General features: G+C 39.7%; 1 protein-coding gene across 2 annotated transcripts in view; it reads right to left on the minus strand.

The window, feature by feature from the left end:
- Positions 1 to 4,846: 4,846 nt before the first annotated feature.
- Positions 4,847 to 18,748, minus strand: part of CPE (carboxypeptidase E) — a 148,076-nt gene continuing 134,174 nt past the window's right edge. For both annotated transcript variants that reach the window (XM_027513519.1, XM_027513520.1), the window contains 2 exons: positions 10,309 to 10,427; positions 4,847 to 6,252 (listed from right to left, as the gene is read on the minus strand). In XM_027513519.1, the coding sequence (XP_027369320.1) occupies positions 6,154 to 6,252; positions 10,309 to 10,427 (218 nt within the window). In that variant the 3' untranslated portion in view covers positions 4,847 to 6,153. The remainder of the gene's footprint in view (positions 6,253 to 10,308; positions 10,428 to 18,748) is intronic.

An 18,748-nucleotide genomic window follows, 5' to 3' on the forward strand; every position in this document is an offset into this window, starting at 1 on the left:
AGGGAAGAGGAACTAAAAAGACTCTTGATGAGGGTGAAATAGGATAGAGAAAAAAGCTGGCTTAAAACTTAGCATTCAGAAAACTAAGATTATGACATCCAGTCCCATAACTTCAAGGCAAATACATGGGGAAAAAATGAAAACAGTGACAGATTTTATTTTCTTGGGCTTCAAAAATTACTGCTGCCAGTGACTGCAGCCATGAAATTAAAATATGCTTGCTCCTTGGAAGAAAAGCTGTGACAAACCGAGACAGTATATTATAAAGCAGAGACATCACATTGCTGACAAAAATCCATATAGTAAAAGCTATGGTTTTTCCAGTAGTCAGGTATGGATGTGAGAGTTGGACTATAAAGAAAGCTGAGTGGTGAATAATTGATGCTTTTGAACTGTAGTGTTGGAGAAGACTCTTGAGAGTCCCTTGAACTGAAGGGAAATCAAACCAATCAATCTTAAAGGAAATCAACCCTGAATATTCATTGGAAGGACTGATGCTGCAGTTGAAATTCCAATATTTTGTCACCTGTTATGAAGAGATAACTCATTGGAAAAGATCCTGATGCTGTGAAAGATTGAAGGCAGGAGGAGAAGAGGGCAACAGAGGGTGGGATGGTTGGATGGCATTACCATCTCAATGGACATGAGTTTGAGCAAGCTCTGGGAGATGGTGAAGGTCAGGGAAGCCTGGTGTGCTGCAGTCCATGATATTACAAAGAGTCGGACACAAACTAGTGACTGAAAACCATCATCAACCTGAAGCATTGCTCAACCATATCACCACCACCATACATACAAATGCATACTAAGTAACTCTGCATTGCTCACACATACTCCTAGTCAGTAGGTGCCCAATATGCTACTGGAGATCAATTGAGAACTAACTCCAGAAAGAATGAAGAGACGGAGCAAAAGCAAAAACAGCACCCAGTTATGGATGTGACTGGTGATGGAAGTAAAGTCTGATGCTGTAAAGAGCAATATTACATAGGAACCTGGAATGTTAGGTCCATGAATCAAGGCAAATTGGAAGTGGTCAAACAGGAAATGGTAAGACTGAATGTTGACTTTTAGGAATCAGTGAGCTAAAATGGACTGGAATGGGTGAACTTAACTCAGATGACCATTATTTCACTACTTTGGGCAGGAATCCCTTAGAAAAAATGCAGTAGCCATCATAATCAACAAAAGAATCCGAAATGCAGTACTTGGATGCTATCTCAAAAAAGACAGAATGATCTCTGTTCATTTCCAAGGCAAACCATTCAATATCACAGTAGTTCAAGGCTATGCCCCAACCAATAAAGCTGAAGAAGCTGAAGTAGAATGGTTGTATGAAGATCTGCAAGACCTTCTAGAACTAACACCAAAAAAAAAAAAAAAGTGTCTTTCATTACAGGGGACTGGAATGCAAAAGGAGGAAGTCAAGAAATACCTGGAGTAAGGAGAAAATTTGGCCTTGGAGTACAGAATGAAGCAAGGCAAAGGCTAACAGAGTTTGGCCAAGAGAACGCACTGGTCATGGCAAACACCCTCTTCCAACAACACAAGAGAAGACTCTACACGTGGACCTCACTAGACGGCCAACACCAAAATCAGATGGATTATATACTTTGCACCCAAAGATGGAGAAGCTCTATACAGTCAGCAAAAACAAGACAGGGAGCTAACTGTGGCTCAGATCATGAACTCCTTATTGTAAAATTCAGACTTAAATAGAAGAAAGTAGTGAAAACCACTAGACCATTCAGGTATGACCTAAATCAAATCCCTTATGACTATACAGTGTAAGTGACAAATAGATTCAAGGTCTTAGATCTGATAGACAGAGTGCCTGAAGAATTCTGGACAGAGGTTCATGACATTGTATAGGAGGCAGGGATCAAGAACATCCCCAAGAAAAAGAAATGCAAAGGGCAAAATGGTTGTCTGAGGAGGCCTTACAAACTGATATGAAAATAAAAGAAGTGAAAGACAAAGGAAAAAAGGAAAGATATATCCATTTGAATTCAGAGTTCCAAAGAAGAGCAAGGAGAGATAAGAAAGCCTTCCTCAGTGATCAATGCAAAGCAATAGAGGAAAACAATAGAATGGGAAAGACTAGAGATCTCTTCAAGAAAATTAGAGATACCAACGGAAATTTTCATGCAAAGATGGGCACAATAAAGGACAGAAATGGTATGGACCCAACAGAAGCAGAAAATGTTAAGAAGAGGTGGCAAGAATACACAGAACTACACAAAAAAGATCTTCATGACCCAGATGATCACGATGGTGTGATCACTCACCTAGAGCCAGACATCCTGGAAGTCAAGTGGGTCTTAAAAAGAATCACTACAAACAAAGCTAGTGGAGGTGATGGAATTCCAGTTGAGCTATTACAAATCGTCAAATATGATGCTGTAAAAGTGCTGCACTCAATATGCTAGCAAATTTGGAAAATTTAGCAATGACCACAGGACTGGAAAAGGTCAGTTTCATTCCAATCCCAAAGATAGGCAATGCCAAAGAATGCTGAAACTACCGCATAATTGTATTCATCCCACACGCTAGCAAAGTAATGCTCAAAATTCTCCAAGCCAGGCTTCAGCAATACATGAACTGTGAACTTCCACATGTTCAAGCTGGATTTAGAAAAGGCAGAGGAACCAGGGATCAAATTGCCAACATCCGCTGGATCATGGAAAAAGCAAGAGAGTTCCAGAAAAACATCTATGTCTGCTTTATTGACTACACCAAAGCCTTTGACTGTGTGGATAACAACAAACTGTGGATAATTCTTCAAGAGATGGGAATACCAGACCACCTGACCTGCCTCTTGAGAAATCTGTATGCAGGTCAGGAATCATCAGTTAGAACTGGACCTGGAACAACAGACTGGTTCCAAGTCGGAAAAGGAATATGACAAGGCTGTATATTGTCACCCTGCTTATTTAACTTATGTGCAGAGTACATCATGAGAAATGCTGGACTGGATGAAACACAAGCTGGAATCAAGATTGCTGGGAGAAATATCAATAACCTCAGTCAGATATGCAGATGCTGCTGCTGCTGCTGCTAAGTCGCTTCAGTCGTGTCCGACTCTGTGAGACCCCATAGACAGTAGCCCACCAGGCTCCTCCCCACCCTGGGATCTTCCAGGCAAGAATACTGGAGTGGGTTGCCATTTCCTTCTCCAATGCATGAAAGTGAAAAGTGAAAGTGAAGTTGCTCAGTCGTGTCCGATTCCTAGCGATCCCATGGACTGCAGCCTACCAGGCTCCTCTGTCCATGGGATTCGCCAGGCAAGAGTACTGGAGTGGGTTGCCATTGCCTTCTCCGGATATACCGATGACACCACTCTTATGACAGAAAGCAACGAACTAAAGAGCCTCTTGATGAAAGTGAAAGAGGAGATGAAAAAGCTAGGTTAAAACTCAACATTCAGAAAACTAAAATCATGACATCTGGTCCCATCACTTCATGGCAAATAGATGGGGAAACAGTGGAAACAGTGACGGACTTTATTTTGGGAGGCTCCAAAATCAATGCAGATGATGACTGCAGTCATGAAATTAAAAGACATTTGTTCCTTGGAAGAAAAGTTATGACCAACCTCAGTTCAGTTCAGTTTAGTCACTCAGTCATGTCCAACTGCTTGTGACCCCATGAATCGCAGCATGCCAGGCCTCCCTGTCCGACACCAACTCCCGGAGTTCACTCAGACTCATGTCCATCGAGTCAGTGAGGCCATCCATCCATCTCATCCTCTGTCGTCCCCTTCTCCTCCTGCCCCCAATCCCTCCCAGCATCAGAGTCTTTTCCAATGAGTCAACTCTTCGCATGAGGTGGCCAAAGTACTGGAGTTTCAGCTTTAGCATCATTCCTTCCCAAGAAATCCCAGGGCCGATCTCCTTCAGAATGCAGTCCAAGGGACTCTCAAGAGTCTTCTCCAACTCCACAGTTCAACCTAGACAGCTTATTAAAAAGCAGGAACATTACTTTGCCAACAAAGGTCCGTCTAGTCAAAGCTATGGTTTTTCCAGTAGTTATGTATGGATGTGAGAGTTGGACTATAACGAAAGCTGAGTGCCAAAGAACTGATGCTTTTGAATTGTGGTGTTGGAGAGGACTCTTGAGACTCCCTTCATCTGGAAGGAGATCCAACCAATCCATCCTAAAGGAAATCAGTCCTGGATATTCATTGGAAGGACTGATACTGAAGCTGAAATTCCAATAATTCGGCCACCTGATGTGAAAAGCTGACTCATTTGAGAAGACCCTGATGCTGGGAAAGATTGAATATGGGAGGTGAAGGGGACGACAGAGGATGAGATGGTTGGATGGCATCACCGACTCAATGGACATGAGTTTGAGTAAACTCTGGGAGTTGGTGATGGACAGGGAGGCCTGGCATGCTGCAGTCCATGGGGTCACAAAGAGTCAGACATGACTGAGAGAGTGAACTGACTGAACTGAACTCATAGTCTAAGTATGGGCTTAACTTGCATTAAGAAGCTATCCCCGAATCTAGTCTAAAGCAAGTTGCTCTGACATTTCTTTATCCACACACTAGTCCTTCCTATAACTTTACTCATCACAATGCTTAATTACATGTTCATTTTTCTGTATATGTATTTAAAGTTTATGTACACACCTGATCCATGGAATCACATTTTGACCACCAAAATAATGTACACAGTGCATGCAGTGCTTGCACTGTGCTTGGCATACAGCAGTCACTTAACAAATTTAAAATTATAGAAGATGAACCAATGAGAGGCTGCTCTCAAGGGAATACATTTTTTATCACGTGATCAAAACTGTAGACCAAAAAATTAAAAAGAATTAAAATACATACCATAGGGACTTTTTTTAACCTTTATTCATTTAGAATGCAATTCTGGGGCAATCTACAACCAAGAAAAACCCTACACTTTAAAGTAGTGTTAGCACACTGAATAATATAACACTATTGCACCAATGTATACAAGCAAGAAATCAATTTCCACTCTTTTCATAAAACTTCTCACTAAACATTTACATTTTATTCCCATCAAGTATACTTACTCTGGTGTCTCAGAGGGTAAAGCGTCTGCCTACAGTGCAGGAGACCCGAGTTCAATCCCTGGGTTGGGAACATCCCCTGGAGAAGGAAATGGCAACCCATTCCAGTACTCTTGCCTGGAGAATCCCATGGACAGAGGAGCCTGGTAGGCTACAGTCCATGGGGTCGCAAACAGTTGGACACGACTGAACACCTTCACTTTAACTTTCCCATCAAGAATGCATTAACAAGATCATACTTCTATAGCTAGACAGCACACTACACAATGATGATCAATACGGGACTGTTTAAGTTTTGCAGTATAGTGCTGACAACTCAAGCTGTAGCTATTGACTTTTCCAATGGCTTCATTATGTGACACTGTCACCAATTACATTAATTAAAGGGACTCTCTATTTTATCTTTTTTTTTCACTTTTAGCTTTTATCACGTCAAAGTACCCCTTGTTTACTCTCCCCTTCTATCCATTGCACAGATGCTTTTTCAAATACATTTTCCTTTCTTCTTTTTAGGATTTTAAAAAAATTTTACTTTATATTAGAGTTTAGCTGATTAACAATGTTATGATGTTTTGAGTGTATGGCAAAGGGACTCAAACATACATATATATGTATCCATTTTCTTCAAAATATCCCTCCCCTCCAGGCTGCCAGATAACACTAAGCAGAGTTATCTGTAGTATACAGTAGGACCTTGTTTGTTATCCATTTTAAATATAGCAGTGTGTACATGCTGATCCCAGACTCCATATCTCTTCTTCCCCTACAGCAACCATAAGTGGACTCACTAATTTTTAAAACCTAGAATTACTCAAAAAGTTCTATATTGTAAATAACATATGGAATATTGTATCTAAGCCTAACATGGCAAAATCACTCAAATCTCTTCTACAGTCCTCTGTATCACATATATACGAAAATGAATGTTATAGACCAAGTTCTTATATTTTAACCTAAGAGTCTATTTTAAGTAATGTCTATTAATATTTAAATGATGAAAAATAAATCAATGTTAAATATTAACTGCACAAAATCTAAAAGAAAATGGCCACATTACATCATACTACATACATTATATAGATTAAAAGCAATTAATTAGAAGCCTTCTTAAAAGTTTAAAGTTTCTGACATCATCTTCCACCATTCCATTAATTCTTCCTTCTCTTCTTCTTTCCTTTCAGAAAATGACTCCAGTTCAAAATCAACCTAAAGGAGAAAATAATAATATATTATTATCAAATTGATTGTGTACTTTTAAAAACTAAAATTAAAAATGAACAGGTTTAAAGTTTATTAGAATAATCTCAATCTAGCCATCTGAATAAAAGTAAATCGTAAAAAATCTCTCATGATAACCAAAAAGATACTTTTAGGGAAAAAGAATATCAAAAGTCATTATGTTTGAAATGTGCTTTCATCTAATAGGGTCGCATAGAATCGGACATGACTGAAGCAATTTAGCACATGCACATGCTCAGGATTATTGGAAAGCAGATTATTTATAGGCAGATTATTTAAAGGCAGTCTTTTCTCCCATAAAAAGATGTAACTTCTCTCAAACCACCCCACCCTCTCCTCCCTCACCGCGTCCAAAACTCAGTTCTTTATGCCTGTGTCTCCTTTGCTGCCCTGCAAGTAGGATCATCATCAGTTCTATCTTTCTAGATTCCATGCTGCTGCTGCTAAGTTTCTTCAGCCATGTCCAACTTTGTGCGACCCCATAGACGTCAGCCCACCAGGCTCCCCCGTCCCTGGGATTCTCCAGGCAAGAACACCGAAGTGGGTTGCCATTTCCTTCTCCAAGGCAGGAAAGTGAAAAGTGAGAGTGAAGTCGCTCAGTTGTGTCTGACTCTTAGTGACTCCATGGACTGCACTCCACCAGGCTCCTCTGTCCACGGGATTTTCCAGGCAAGAGTAGTGGAGTGGGGTACCATTGCCTTCTCTGTTCTAGATTCCATATATGTGCATTAATATATATTGTCTTTCTCTTTTTAACTTACTTCACTCTGTCTATGGCTGATTAATACTGATGTATGGCAGAAACCATCACATATTGTAAAGTAATTATCCTCTAATTAAAAAAAAACAAATTTTTTTAAATGTAGCTTTTACAGGGTTCTGTTTTCCAGAATCTTGCATCTGTGAAAGAACTGATGGAAATACACACACCTCCAAACCACCATGAAGATCAGTAACCCAGGAACTCAACTTGCCTGTAGACCAGGCATCCTAATCAGGTCTATGGAGAATTCATATATTTTTCCACAAAGGACTATTTAAAATATGCAACCTCTTTGGGCCCATGAGATAGCCATGCTCCATTCCACATGGAGCTAAGAGATCTTTGATTTGGCCACTCAGTTCAGTTCAGTTCAGTAGCTCAGTCGTGTCCAACTCTTTGCGACCCCATGAATCGCAGCACACCAGGCCTCCCCGTCCAACACCAACTCCTGGAGTTCACTCAGACTCACGTCCATCGAGTCAGTGATGCCATCTAGCCATCTCATCCTCTGTCATCTCCTTCTCCTCCTGCCCTCAATCCCTCCCAGCATCAGACTCTTTTCCAAAGAGTCAACTCTTCGAATGAGGTGACCAAAGGACTGGAGTTTCAGCTTTAGCATCATTCCTTCCCAAGAAGTCCCAGGGCTGATCTCCCTCAGAATGGACTGATTGGATCTCCTTGCAGTCCAAGGGACTCTCAAGAGTCTTCTCCAACACCACAGTTCAAAAGCATCAATTCTTTGGTGCTCAGCCTTCTTCACAGTCCAACTCTCACATCCATATGTGACCACAGGAAAACCATAGCCTTGACTAGATGAACTTTTGTTGGCAAAGTAATGTCTCTGATTTTGAATATGCTATCTAGGTTGGTGATAACTTTCCTTCCAAGGAGTAAGCGTCTTTTAATTTCATGGCTGCAGTCCCATCTACAGTGATTTTGGAGCACCAAAAAAGAAAGTCTAACAGTGTTTCCACTGTTCCCCCATCTATTTCCCATGAAGTGATGGGACCGGATGCCATGATCTTCGTTCTCTGAATGTTGACCTTTAAGCCAACTTTTTCACTCTCCACTTTCACTTTCATCAAGAGGCTTTCTAGTTCCTCTTCACTTTCTGCCATAAGGGTGGTGTCATCTGCATATCTGAGGTTATTGAGATTTCTCCCGGCAATCTTGATTCCAGCTTGTGTTCCTTCCAGTCCAGCGTTTCTCATGATGTACTCTGCATAGAAGTTAAATAAGCAGGGTGACAATATACAGCCTTGATGTACTCCTTTTCCTATTTGGAACCAGTCTGTTGTTCCATGTCCAGTTCTAACTGTTGCTTCCTGACCTGCATATAGATTTCTCAAAAGGCAGATCAGGTGGTCTGGTATTCCCATCTCTTTAAGAATTTTTCACAGTTTACTGTGATCCACACAGTCAAAGGCTTTGGCATAGGCAATGAAGCAGAGATAGATGTTTTTCTGGAACTCTCTTGCTTTCTCCATGATCCAGCGGATGTTGGCAATTTGATCTCTGGTTCCTCTGCCTTTTCTAAAACCAGCTTGAACATCAGGAAGTTCACGGTTCACATATTGCTGAAGCCTGGCTTGGAGAATTCTGAGCATTACTCTACCAGCATGTGAGATGAGTGCAATTGTGAGGTAGTTTGAGCATTCTTTGGCATTGCCTTTCTTTGGGATCTAAATGAAGACTGACCTTTTCCAGTCCTGTGGCCACTGCTGAGTTTTCCAAATTTGCTGGCATATTGAGTGCAGCACTTTCACAGCATCATCTTTCAGGATTTGAAATAGCTCAACTGGAATTCCATCACCTCCACTAGCTTTGTTGTAGTGATGCTTTCTAAGGCCCACTTGACTTCACATTCCAGGATGTCTGGCTCTAGGTCAGTGATTACACCATCGTGATTATGTGGGTCATAAAGATCTTTTTTGTACAGTTCTTCTGTGTATTCTTGCCACCTCTTCTTAATATCTTCTGCTTCTGTTAGGTCCATACCATTTCTGTCCTTTATCGAGCCCATCATTGCATGAAATGTTCCTTTTGTATCGCTAATTTTCTTGAAGAGATCTCTAGTCTTTCCCATTCTGTTGTTTTCCTCTTTTTCTTTGATCGCTGAGGAAGGCTTTCTTATCTCTTCTTGCTATTCTTTGGAATTCTGCGTTCAGATGCTTATATCTTTTCTTTGCTCCTTTGCTTTTCGCTTCTCTTCTTTTCACAGCTATTTGTAAGGCCTCCCCAGACAGCCATTTTGCTTTTTTGCATTTCTTTTCCACGGGGATGGTCTTGATCCCTGTCTCCTGTACAATGTCATGAACCTCATTCCATAGTTCATCAGGCACTCTATGGTTATTTAAGAATGTGACTACTCAACACCTCTTTGAATTAACACATAGCAGAAAGGTCAAGGGTCAAAATGAAATCTTTTATAACCTGACTCTGAAGTCACATTTTTCCAGGATTTATTTGTTCAAATTTACTTCCTGATTTTAATACATATCCAGCCTAATAAACACATACAATCAAAACCAAAGGATCACTTAAAAACCCAAGATATTTAGCTTGCAAAACCGAGCATTTATTGCCAAACTTAGGGTATATAACCAAAAATATAATAAATTCTTTTCAAGTAAAGCTTTTAATTGGAAATCCTGTAGGCCATTCCATAGTAATATATTACAAGGATAATAGTAAAATCATGATCTATGAGATTTTTGGTCTCATCATTATCACCCTTAGTAGTAAAATATCAATAAATGGCATCTACTTAAATAAGTATCATATTTTATAGTTCTTATCATAAAGGACCTGACTTTGCTCATAGTATGTGCTTAATAGATGTTTAGTTAATGCCTAAAATTATGTTGCAAGCCTAATTTATTTTTCAAAATCCTCATTGAGTAAGGTATGATACTAGCTGTTTGGGATAAAAAGATAAATCAAACAGAACATTATTTAGATATAAATCAAGATCAGCAAATAAAACCTTACTTTTTTTAAGTTTTATTTTTTTTGTGGATCTCTTCAGAAATTGAGAAATGGTAACAAAGTTTCACATTGAGTGGTATTAAATTAAACACTGAGCCTTTCGGCAAGTCACTTAGCTTTTCAAGGCCTCAGTTTTCTCTTTTAACAGATGGACAACAGGGTAATAATAACTCTACCTCATAGAGTTATTATGAAAGCTAAATATAATGATTAAATATGCCTGACCTATGGTAAGTGTTTAATAAACTTTAGCTATTATCACAATCACTTACCCTGACAGCAGGGCTATAAGGAACTGCCACTTTCTTTGCTATTGCCAGATAGCCCGGTGCTGAGGCTGTAAGTTTATAGTTTCCAGGGACGAGCAATCTCCAGTAATCACCATCCTTTGCTGTAGGGAACAGAATATCAAGTCACAGGCACATATGAGAAATTCATAGTTATGCCACCTAAATTCAATTTTTATTCTCTGTCTTTAGTTATTTATAGAATTTAATGAAATTCCATTGAAAAGAGTATGACACTCTCTAGAAGGCATCATTTTTTATAGCAGTTTTACAGATACTAATGTTATTTAATGAATCTTCTAATATAATGAATCATCATATTCACATCAGAAATAACACAGATTAATGGATATTCTCAAGTCCCCAAGCTGCTGGCACCATTTTGATTTGATTCTTGCTGCCATCTGGCTGTGAAGATCTGAAGATCTGAAAGTCTGGTCAGTATCTCACAAAGTGTGACCCGATGGCACTTCTTTGGAAATCCTGAGGGACATGTTAGAATTTAGATTTATAAAGACTCAGAATAGCTGGCATGCTTTCTAGGATTGCATTTTCTACCAGCTTTCCAGAGGATTTCTAAGCAGAGTTGTGTTCCTGTACCTCCATCCTCTCTTTGAGCAGCTTAGGTTCCCAGACCCCCTAGTCATCCACTCACATGTCTCCTTCAACTGATGTGCTGTTCCCCACCTGCTTATATGCCTGGCAAGCCACCAGCACTGGGAAACACCCACCCCTCTACTCTCTGCCTGCCTCTGTGGCTGCAAGGGGCTGCAGGAAAACACACACCGATGATGAGCTGTCCCCTGTCTACAAACACAAGGCCCTGGTCCTGCCCTGTCTTCCTCCAAAGTCCTTTCACCTTCCTGTATCTTAGGTTAGTGCACATCAATCACCTGAGAAACAGTAAGGAGCAAATTCTAATTCCCTAGATCTGGGATGAGGCCTGAGATTCTGCATTTCTAGCTAGTTCCAGGTGATTGCTGAATTCAATCTTGGTAGGGGCCACATTCTGAATAGCAAGGTCCAAGTGGAATTTTCCCTTTTCTTAACACTTGTACAGCATCCTCTTCATCCTCACTCTTAGTTGATGCTTCACATTGTATTAATATTTCACTGTGAATATGGAAACCATCAGAAAAAAATAAACTCTCATCACCATCTCTTCTCCTCTCTGGACTCTACATCTCCTTTAAGCTAGTGTCTCATTTCTGTTCTTCAGTTTACAGCAAAAGTTCTAGAAAGACTTGTCAATACTCTCCATTTCAGGCCCTTTCCTCATCCTCCACAGTCCACTGAAATAGACTCATCAAGACTCCACACTGCCTCTTTCAAAGGTGCATCTTTCCTGACATTTCACATTTCATCTGTCCTGAAACACTTTCAGGATTCCCGGACAAGGCACTACATTTTCTCTCCACCTTTGACTCCACTGACCCATTGCTTGTTTCTCCTTACTACCCTATGCTGCCCTTGAAAAGCTGCAGTGTCAAGGGAGAACAAGATAGCAGAGGAGTAGATGGACGTGGAGTACATCTCTGTCCATGGATACATCAGGAATACACCTTCAGACACAGAAGTGCATCCAGAACACCAGCTGAGATTGGACAGGAGTACCCGACCAGTGGAAAAGAATATGTAGAACCACACAAAATTCGGTAGGGTGAAGGAACTAGGGGGGGAAACAGGAGTGTTAGTAGGACTGGACCTGCCTTTGGTGGGTGGGGGAACTGAAGCAGGGGTCCAATCCCCACATTGGGGCAATTGTCTGAGTCAGAGGAGAAACATTTAAGGCCGAGAGTGAAACAGCTGATCTGTGGCAGCCTAAATGGAATGAGAATCAGACAGTCCTTGCCACAGCCATACATACCCCGAGTAGGAATGCTGGTCTCCTGGAAGGGGCAGCTGCTGGGAGCTGGAGTTTAGGGATTGTGGAGCAATGCCAGGGTGAGGGCTGTGGTTGACTGCAGAGATATGGATTGAGGGGATGTGAGGGAGGAGATAGTGGTGAGAAATGCCGGTAGAAGAAAGCCAGGCAACCATGGAAGCAAGGCGATACTGCTGAGTCACGCATAGTGGGTGGAGCCATCACCATAGCCTCTTTCTCCCCACATGTCAGCATTGGCAGCTGAACAACAGAGAGGCTGGCCCATCAAAAACCTGACTTCACTGAACTACAGAGTAGGACCCCACGCAGGGTACTCCTTTCAGTGACTGATGCGCCAAACTGCAGAGTAGGAACCCACCTAGAGTGACCCTTTAAGTGTCCCATGTGCCAATCTACAGAGTATGACCCTTCAGGGGGGCCCCTCTATGTGCCTGACCCCAGGCAAAGGAGCCTTCTAAGTGCCCGAATGGGTGGAGTTGTGAAGAAAGACTGGCCAAAGAGGCCTTCTGATCACCAGCTACAAGAGGCTCGAAAAAGACTCTGATAGGGCCTACCTCCTGCAGTGGAAGCAGTCTGTGTTCCTGCACACTTGGTGCCACCAGGGTCCCCGAAACCCAAGCAGCTGCACCATGTTCACCCTCAACTCTCACAGGGGAAGAGATGCCACAGGCAAAAAAAAATAGTCCTGCATTTATGCACACAGGGTCACTTCGTTCATGTCCGACTCTTTGCGACCCTGTAGACTGTGGTCTGCCAGGTTTCTCTGTCAGAGAGAGGGTTCTCCAAGCAAGAATACTGGAGCGTATTGGCCAAGACTAGTTGCCATACCCTTCTAGAGCACTATATTTCCTGCAGCCCTAGCCGCCAACCCCCCTGAGTACCTGGTGCTGCCAGAACCCCTGCGACCCAAGCAGCTGCACCACCTTCACACCTGGCCCTCACTGGGGCAGACCCAAGTCCAGGGCAGCCTCAGGAGTTAAACCCCAGTGGACGACCCACATGCAAAGGTGGGAATAAAACCGCAACTGAAACCCAGAGGTAGCGAGGCTAAGAAAAAAGATTCAAAACATTCCCATCAGCTGTACAAGCTGCAGATTAAAGCCACACAACCAACTAAGTAGACTCTGTATCTATGGAATGTATAAAAGGCCATTGAGAGTGCCCACAAAAGAAAATGCACTAGCTCTGATAGCTGTGGACATTGGAGGCACGAACACACAAGAGTAGGACCAGATTAGAATCTGAGCAGCCCCTACAGCAAGTCCAGAGATCAGCACAGTGTTGGAGGGCATCCTAGGGAGGTAAGGTGGACTGTGATTCCTAGCACGGGAAAGGACTCTTACAGCAGTGACTCAAGAAAAACATTTATTATTATTATTTTTACTTATTCTGTAGATTCTTTTTTTTTTTTTTTTTTCCTTTTTCCCCCCCTCTGTTGTAGTTGTCGATTTTATTGGCACTAAGAAATCCAATTAAGCTTTTGAGCTTTTTTCTTTTTTTTCCTCAGTCACATTTTTTATTGTTGTCATAAACCTCTGCCTTTAGGTTGGGTTTTGCAGTTCTGTGTTTTCCTCTCTCACTTTTTTCCTCTTTTTTCAATTTTAATTTTTAATTTTTTAAACCTATTATTTTTTCCCACATTTATTCCTTTGTTTGCTTTTCCTACTGTTCTTTTCCCATTGCAGTTAATCTTTAACATATATAAATCTTTTTCTACCTCTATTTAACTTTGCATATCTATTCTTTCTTTCTTTTCTTTCTCTCCTTTCTTCTCAACATATTTGTTAGTTTTATCTTCATTGCTTTATTCCCCACTTGGCAGCTTGCTTTAGTTTTGTTTTCCAGTTTGTGCTTTAATTAGTTTTGTTCTGGTAGGTGTAGTTTTTGGCTTCTTTTATTTGCTGGGTCAATCTACTGTACTTTATCTTTGGAGGGCTGTTTGGATTTTGCTTATGGGTGTATATGTATATGTGTGTATTCAGTCACATTTTCTATTGTTGTTATAAACCTTTGCCTCTACACTGGACTTTTGCAGTTCTGTAGAGTTTTCCCCTTTCCCCCTCTTTTTTCTTTCTTCTTACTTTTTTTCTCTTTTTTATAATTTTAATTATGAAATTTTTAAACCTATTATACTTTTTCTACATTTATTCCTTTTATTTGCCTTTCCTACTGTTCTCTTCCCCTTGCAGTTAATCTTTAATGTATATAAATCCTCTTCATATACCTCTATTTAACTTTGCATACCTATTCTTTCTTTCTTTCCTTTCCTCTCAACATATTTGTTAGTTTTGTTTTCACTGCTTTATTCCCAACTTGGCACCTTGCTTTAGCTTTGTTTTCCAGTTTGTGCATAAGTTAGTATTGTTCTTAACTGGTAAATATAATCTTTGATTTCCTTTGTTTGCCAGATCAATCTACTGTACTTTATTTTTGTTGGACTGTTTTCACTTTGCTCATGGGTGTATATGTATATGTTTATATTCTATTATTTTAACTATTATTTGCCTGGTTTTGTAACTGCATTTGTCTGGGATTCATCTTTGGTTTCTCATTTTTGGATATTTGTTTTAATCTCACTTAATGATATAACAAATCACTTGTGGTCTTCATTCCTGACCAGAGATCAAGCCCTGAGCCTTTGGAGTGGGAGCACTGGCTCCAAGACCCTAGAATACCAGAGAACTAATCCTAAGGAGTATCAAATAGTGAGAACTCATACAAAGGAAACCACTTAATAAAAGACCCAGCATCACCCAACCACCAGGAGCACCCTGTGCAGGATGCCTCATCTAAACAAGAAACAAAACAAAAATACAAACCCAATCATCAGCAGACAGGATTACCACCTCACTCAGCCTTGCTAATCAGAGGAAAAACAAACAAACAAGCAAACAAAAACTCAGCACAAATCTCACCCTATATGAAGCTCACATAAACCACTGGATGAATCTTAGGAAGGCAGAAACCAAAAGCAACAAAGAATTCAACTTTCTTCAAGGAAAGAATTCAACTTTCTTTGAAGCCTGGAAAAAGGAAAGCTCAAACACAGTAACCTAAAAAAAAAAAAAAAGAAAGAAAGAAAAGGCAGAGAAATACTGCACAAATGAAGGAACTAGAAACACAGAAGTCCAAATAAATGAAGAGGAAATAAGAAAATTACCTGAAAAAGAATTCAGAATAATGATAGTAAAGATGATCAAAACCTTGAAAATAAAATGGAGAAAATGCAAGAATCAATTAATAAAGACCTAGAATAATTAAAGAATAAACATACAGAGACAAACAACACAATTACTGAAACTAAAAATACTCTAGAAGGAATCAATAGCAGAATATCTGAATCAGAAGAACAAATCAGTGGGCTGGAAGATAAAATGATGGAAATGACTTCTGAGAAGCAGAATAAAATAAAAAGAATTAAAAGAGCTGAGGACAGTCTCAGAGACCTCTGGAACCATATCAAATTCACCAACATTTGAATTATAGGGGTCCCAGAAGGAGAAAAAAGAAAGGGTATGAGAAAATTTTTGAAGAGATTATAGTTGAAAATTATCCCCAACATGGAAAAGGAAATAATCAACCAAGTCCAAGAGGCACAAAGGGCCCCATACAGGATAAACCCAAGGAGAAACATGCCAAGACACATGCTAATCAAACTAACAAAGACTAAACACAAAGAAAAATATTAATGTTGGGACCAGCCCAACAACGAACCGACCTGAGGGAGTGGTGATGCAGAAGAATAAGGAAAAATAAGACTCAGAAATAAAGTGGGGATCAGGGGGCTGATGCCAATAGCAGTCCAAAGCCCAGATCCTAATCCTCGCATGCCTTTTATTGTTAATTTCTACTTCTTTACTCATGCTCTAGAGATATCTATTCTTTACAATCTCAGATTGGGGATAAAGATATACAATGCACAGTCCTCAGTGTCAAACCTTCAGCCCTTTCATGACTTTGTTTAGCCCTTTGGCTAGTGATGCACTTTCTCAGCATCTACCTCAAGGCTCTGTTTATGGGAACAGTCACTAATGGTTTTCCATCAGTCACATCAGAACTTCAACATCTTGTTTTCAAGATGTCTTTCCACGATGGACCTTTCACTGCTCCCAGCCCTTCGCCTGGGGGAAATGAGAAAGTTATTCTTATTTTTCAAAGAGGCTCTATTAATTATAGTACAGGCTTGTGCATAGCAAAGTGAAGTGAAGTGAAGTCACTTAGTCGTGTCTGACTCTTTGCGACCGCATGGACTGTAGCCTACAAGGCTCCTCTGTCCATGGAGTTTTCCAGGCAAGAGTACTGGAGTGGGTTGCCATTTCCTTCTCCAGGGGATCTTCCCAGCCCAGTGATCAAACTTGGGTCTCCTGTATGCAGGCAGACACTTTACCGTCTAAGCCACCAGGGAAGCATATTCCCTACAATTAAAAGCAGCAAGGGAGAAACAATAAGTAACATACAAGGGAAACCCCACATGCTTAACAGCTGATCTTTGAGCAGAAACTCTGCAGGCCAGAAGGGAATGGCAGGATATATTTAAAGTACTGAAAGGGGAAAATCTACAATCAAGATTAATGTCCTAGCAAGGATCTCATTCAAAATTGATGGAGAAATAAAAAGCTTTACAGAAAAGCAAAAGTTAAGAGAATTCAGTACCACCATCCAGCTTTGCAACAAGTGTTAAATGGACTTATATAGTCGAGAAACACAACAGAAGAAAAAAGACCTACAAAATCAACCCCAAACAATTAGAAAATGGCAATGGGAACATATATATCAATAATTACTTTAAATGTAAATGGATTAAATGCTCCAACCAAAAGACACAGAGTGGCTGAATGGATACCAAAAATAAAAAAGACCCATATATATGCTGTCTACAAGAAATCCACGTCAGACCTCAAGACACATACAGACCAAAAGTGAGAGGACAGAAAAATATATCCCATGCAGATGGGAAGCAAAAGAAAGCTGGAGTAGCAATCCTCATATCAGACAAAATAGACCTTAAAATAAAGAAGATTACAAGAGATAAGGAAGAACACTACATAATGATCAAGGGATTAATCCAAGAGGAAGACATAACAATTGTAAATATCTATGCACCCAACATAGGAGCACCTCAAAATATAAGAAAAACACTAACAGACATAAAAAGAGAAATTGACAGTAACACAATAATAGTAGGAGACTTTAACACCCCACTCACACCAGTGGACGTATCATCAAAACATAAAATTAATAAGGAAACACAAGTCTTAAATGATACATTAGATGAGATGGATCTTATTGATATCTTCAGGATATTTCATCCAAATGCAGAAGAATACACCTTCTCAAGTGCATATGGAACATTCTCCAGGATAGACCACATCATGGGTCACAAATCAAAACTCAGTAAATTTAAGAAAATTGAAATTGTATCAAGCATCTTCTCTGATGAAAACATGTTATGAGACTAGATGTCAATTACAAAAAAAAAAAAAACCTGTAAGAAACACAAACAAATGGAGATTAAACAACACATTTCTAAATAACCAACAGGTTACTGAAGAAATCAAAGGGGAAATAAAAAAAATTTCTAGGAACAAATGACAATGAAAACACAACAACTCAAAACCTATGGGATGCAGCAAAAACAGTTCTAAGAGGGAAGCTTATAGCAATACAATCCTACCTCAAGAAAAAAGAAAAATATCAAATAGACAACCTAACTTTACACATAAAGCAACTGGAAAAAGAAGAAGAAGAACAACAACAACAAAAGAAAAATTAGTAGAAGGAGAGAAATCATAAAGCTCTGAGCAGAAATAAATGAAAAAGAAATGAAATAGTAAAGATTAATAAAAATGAAAAGCTGGTTCTTTGAGAAGATAAACAAAACTGACAAACACTTAGCCAGACTCATCAAGAAAAAACAGAGAAGAATTAAATCAATAAAATTAGAAATGAAAAAGGAGAGGTTACAACAGACAATGCAGATATACAAAGGATTATAAGAGACTATTATGAACAACTATATGGCAATAAAATAGATAACCTGGAAGAAATCCATAGATCCATAGAAAAGTTCAATTATCCAAGACTGAACCAGAAAGAAATAGAAATTATGAACAACCCAATTACAAGCACTGAAATTGAAGCTGTGATCAAACATTTCCCCCAAAAAAACAAAAGCCCAGTACCAGATGACTTCACAGGAGAATTCTATCAAACATTTAGAGAAGAACAAATGCCTATCTTTCTAAAGCTCTTTTTAAAAATTGCAGAGGAAGGAACACTTCCAAATTCATTCTACAAGGCCACCATCACCCTGATACCAAAACCAGACAAAGACAATACAAAAAACAAAACTACAGGCCAATATCACTGATGAACATGCATGCAAAAATCCTCAACAAAATTTTAGCAAGTAGAATTCAGCAACACATCAAAAAGCTCATATACTATGATCAAGTTGAGTTTATTCCAGGGATGTAAGGATTCTTCAATATATGGACATCCCTCAATGTGATACACCACATTAACAAAATGAAAGATAAA

This window comes from Bos indicus x Bos taurus, chromosome 17 (genome assembly GCF_003369695.1).
Source record: "Bos indicus x Bos taurus breed Angus x Brahman F1 hybrid chromosome 17, Bos_hybrid_MaternalHap_v2.0, whole genome shotgun sequence".
Classification (NCBI taxonomy): Eukaryota; Metazoa; Chordata; class Mammalia; order Artiodactyla; family Bovidae; genus Bos; species Bos indicus x Bos taurus.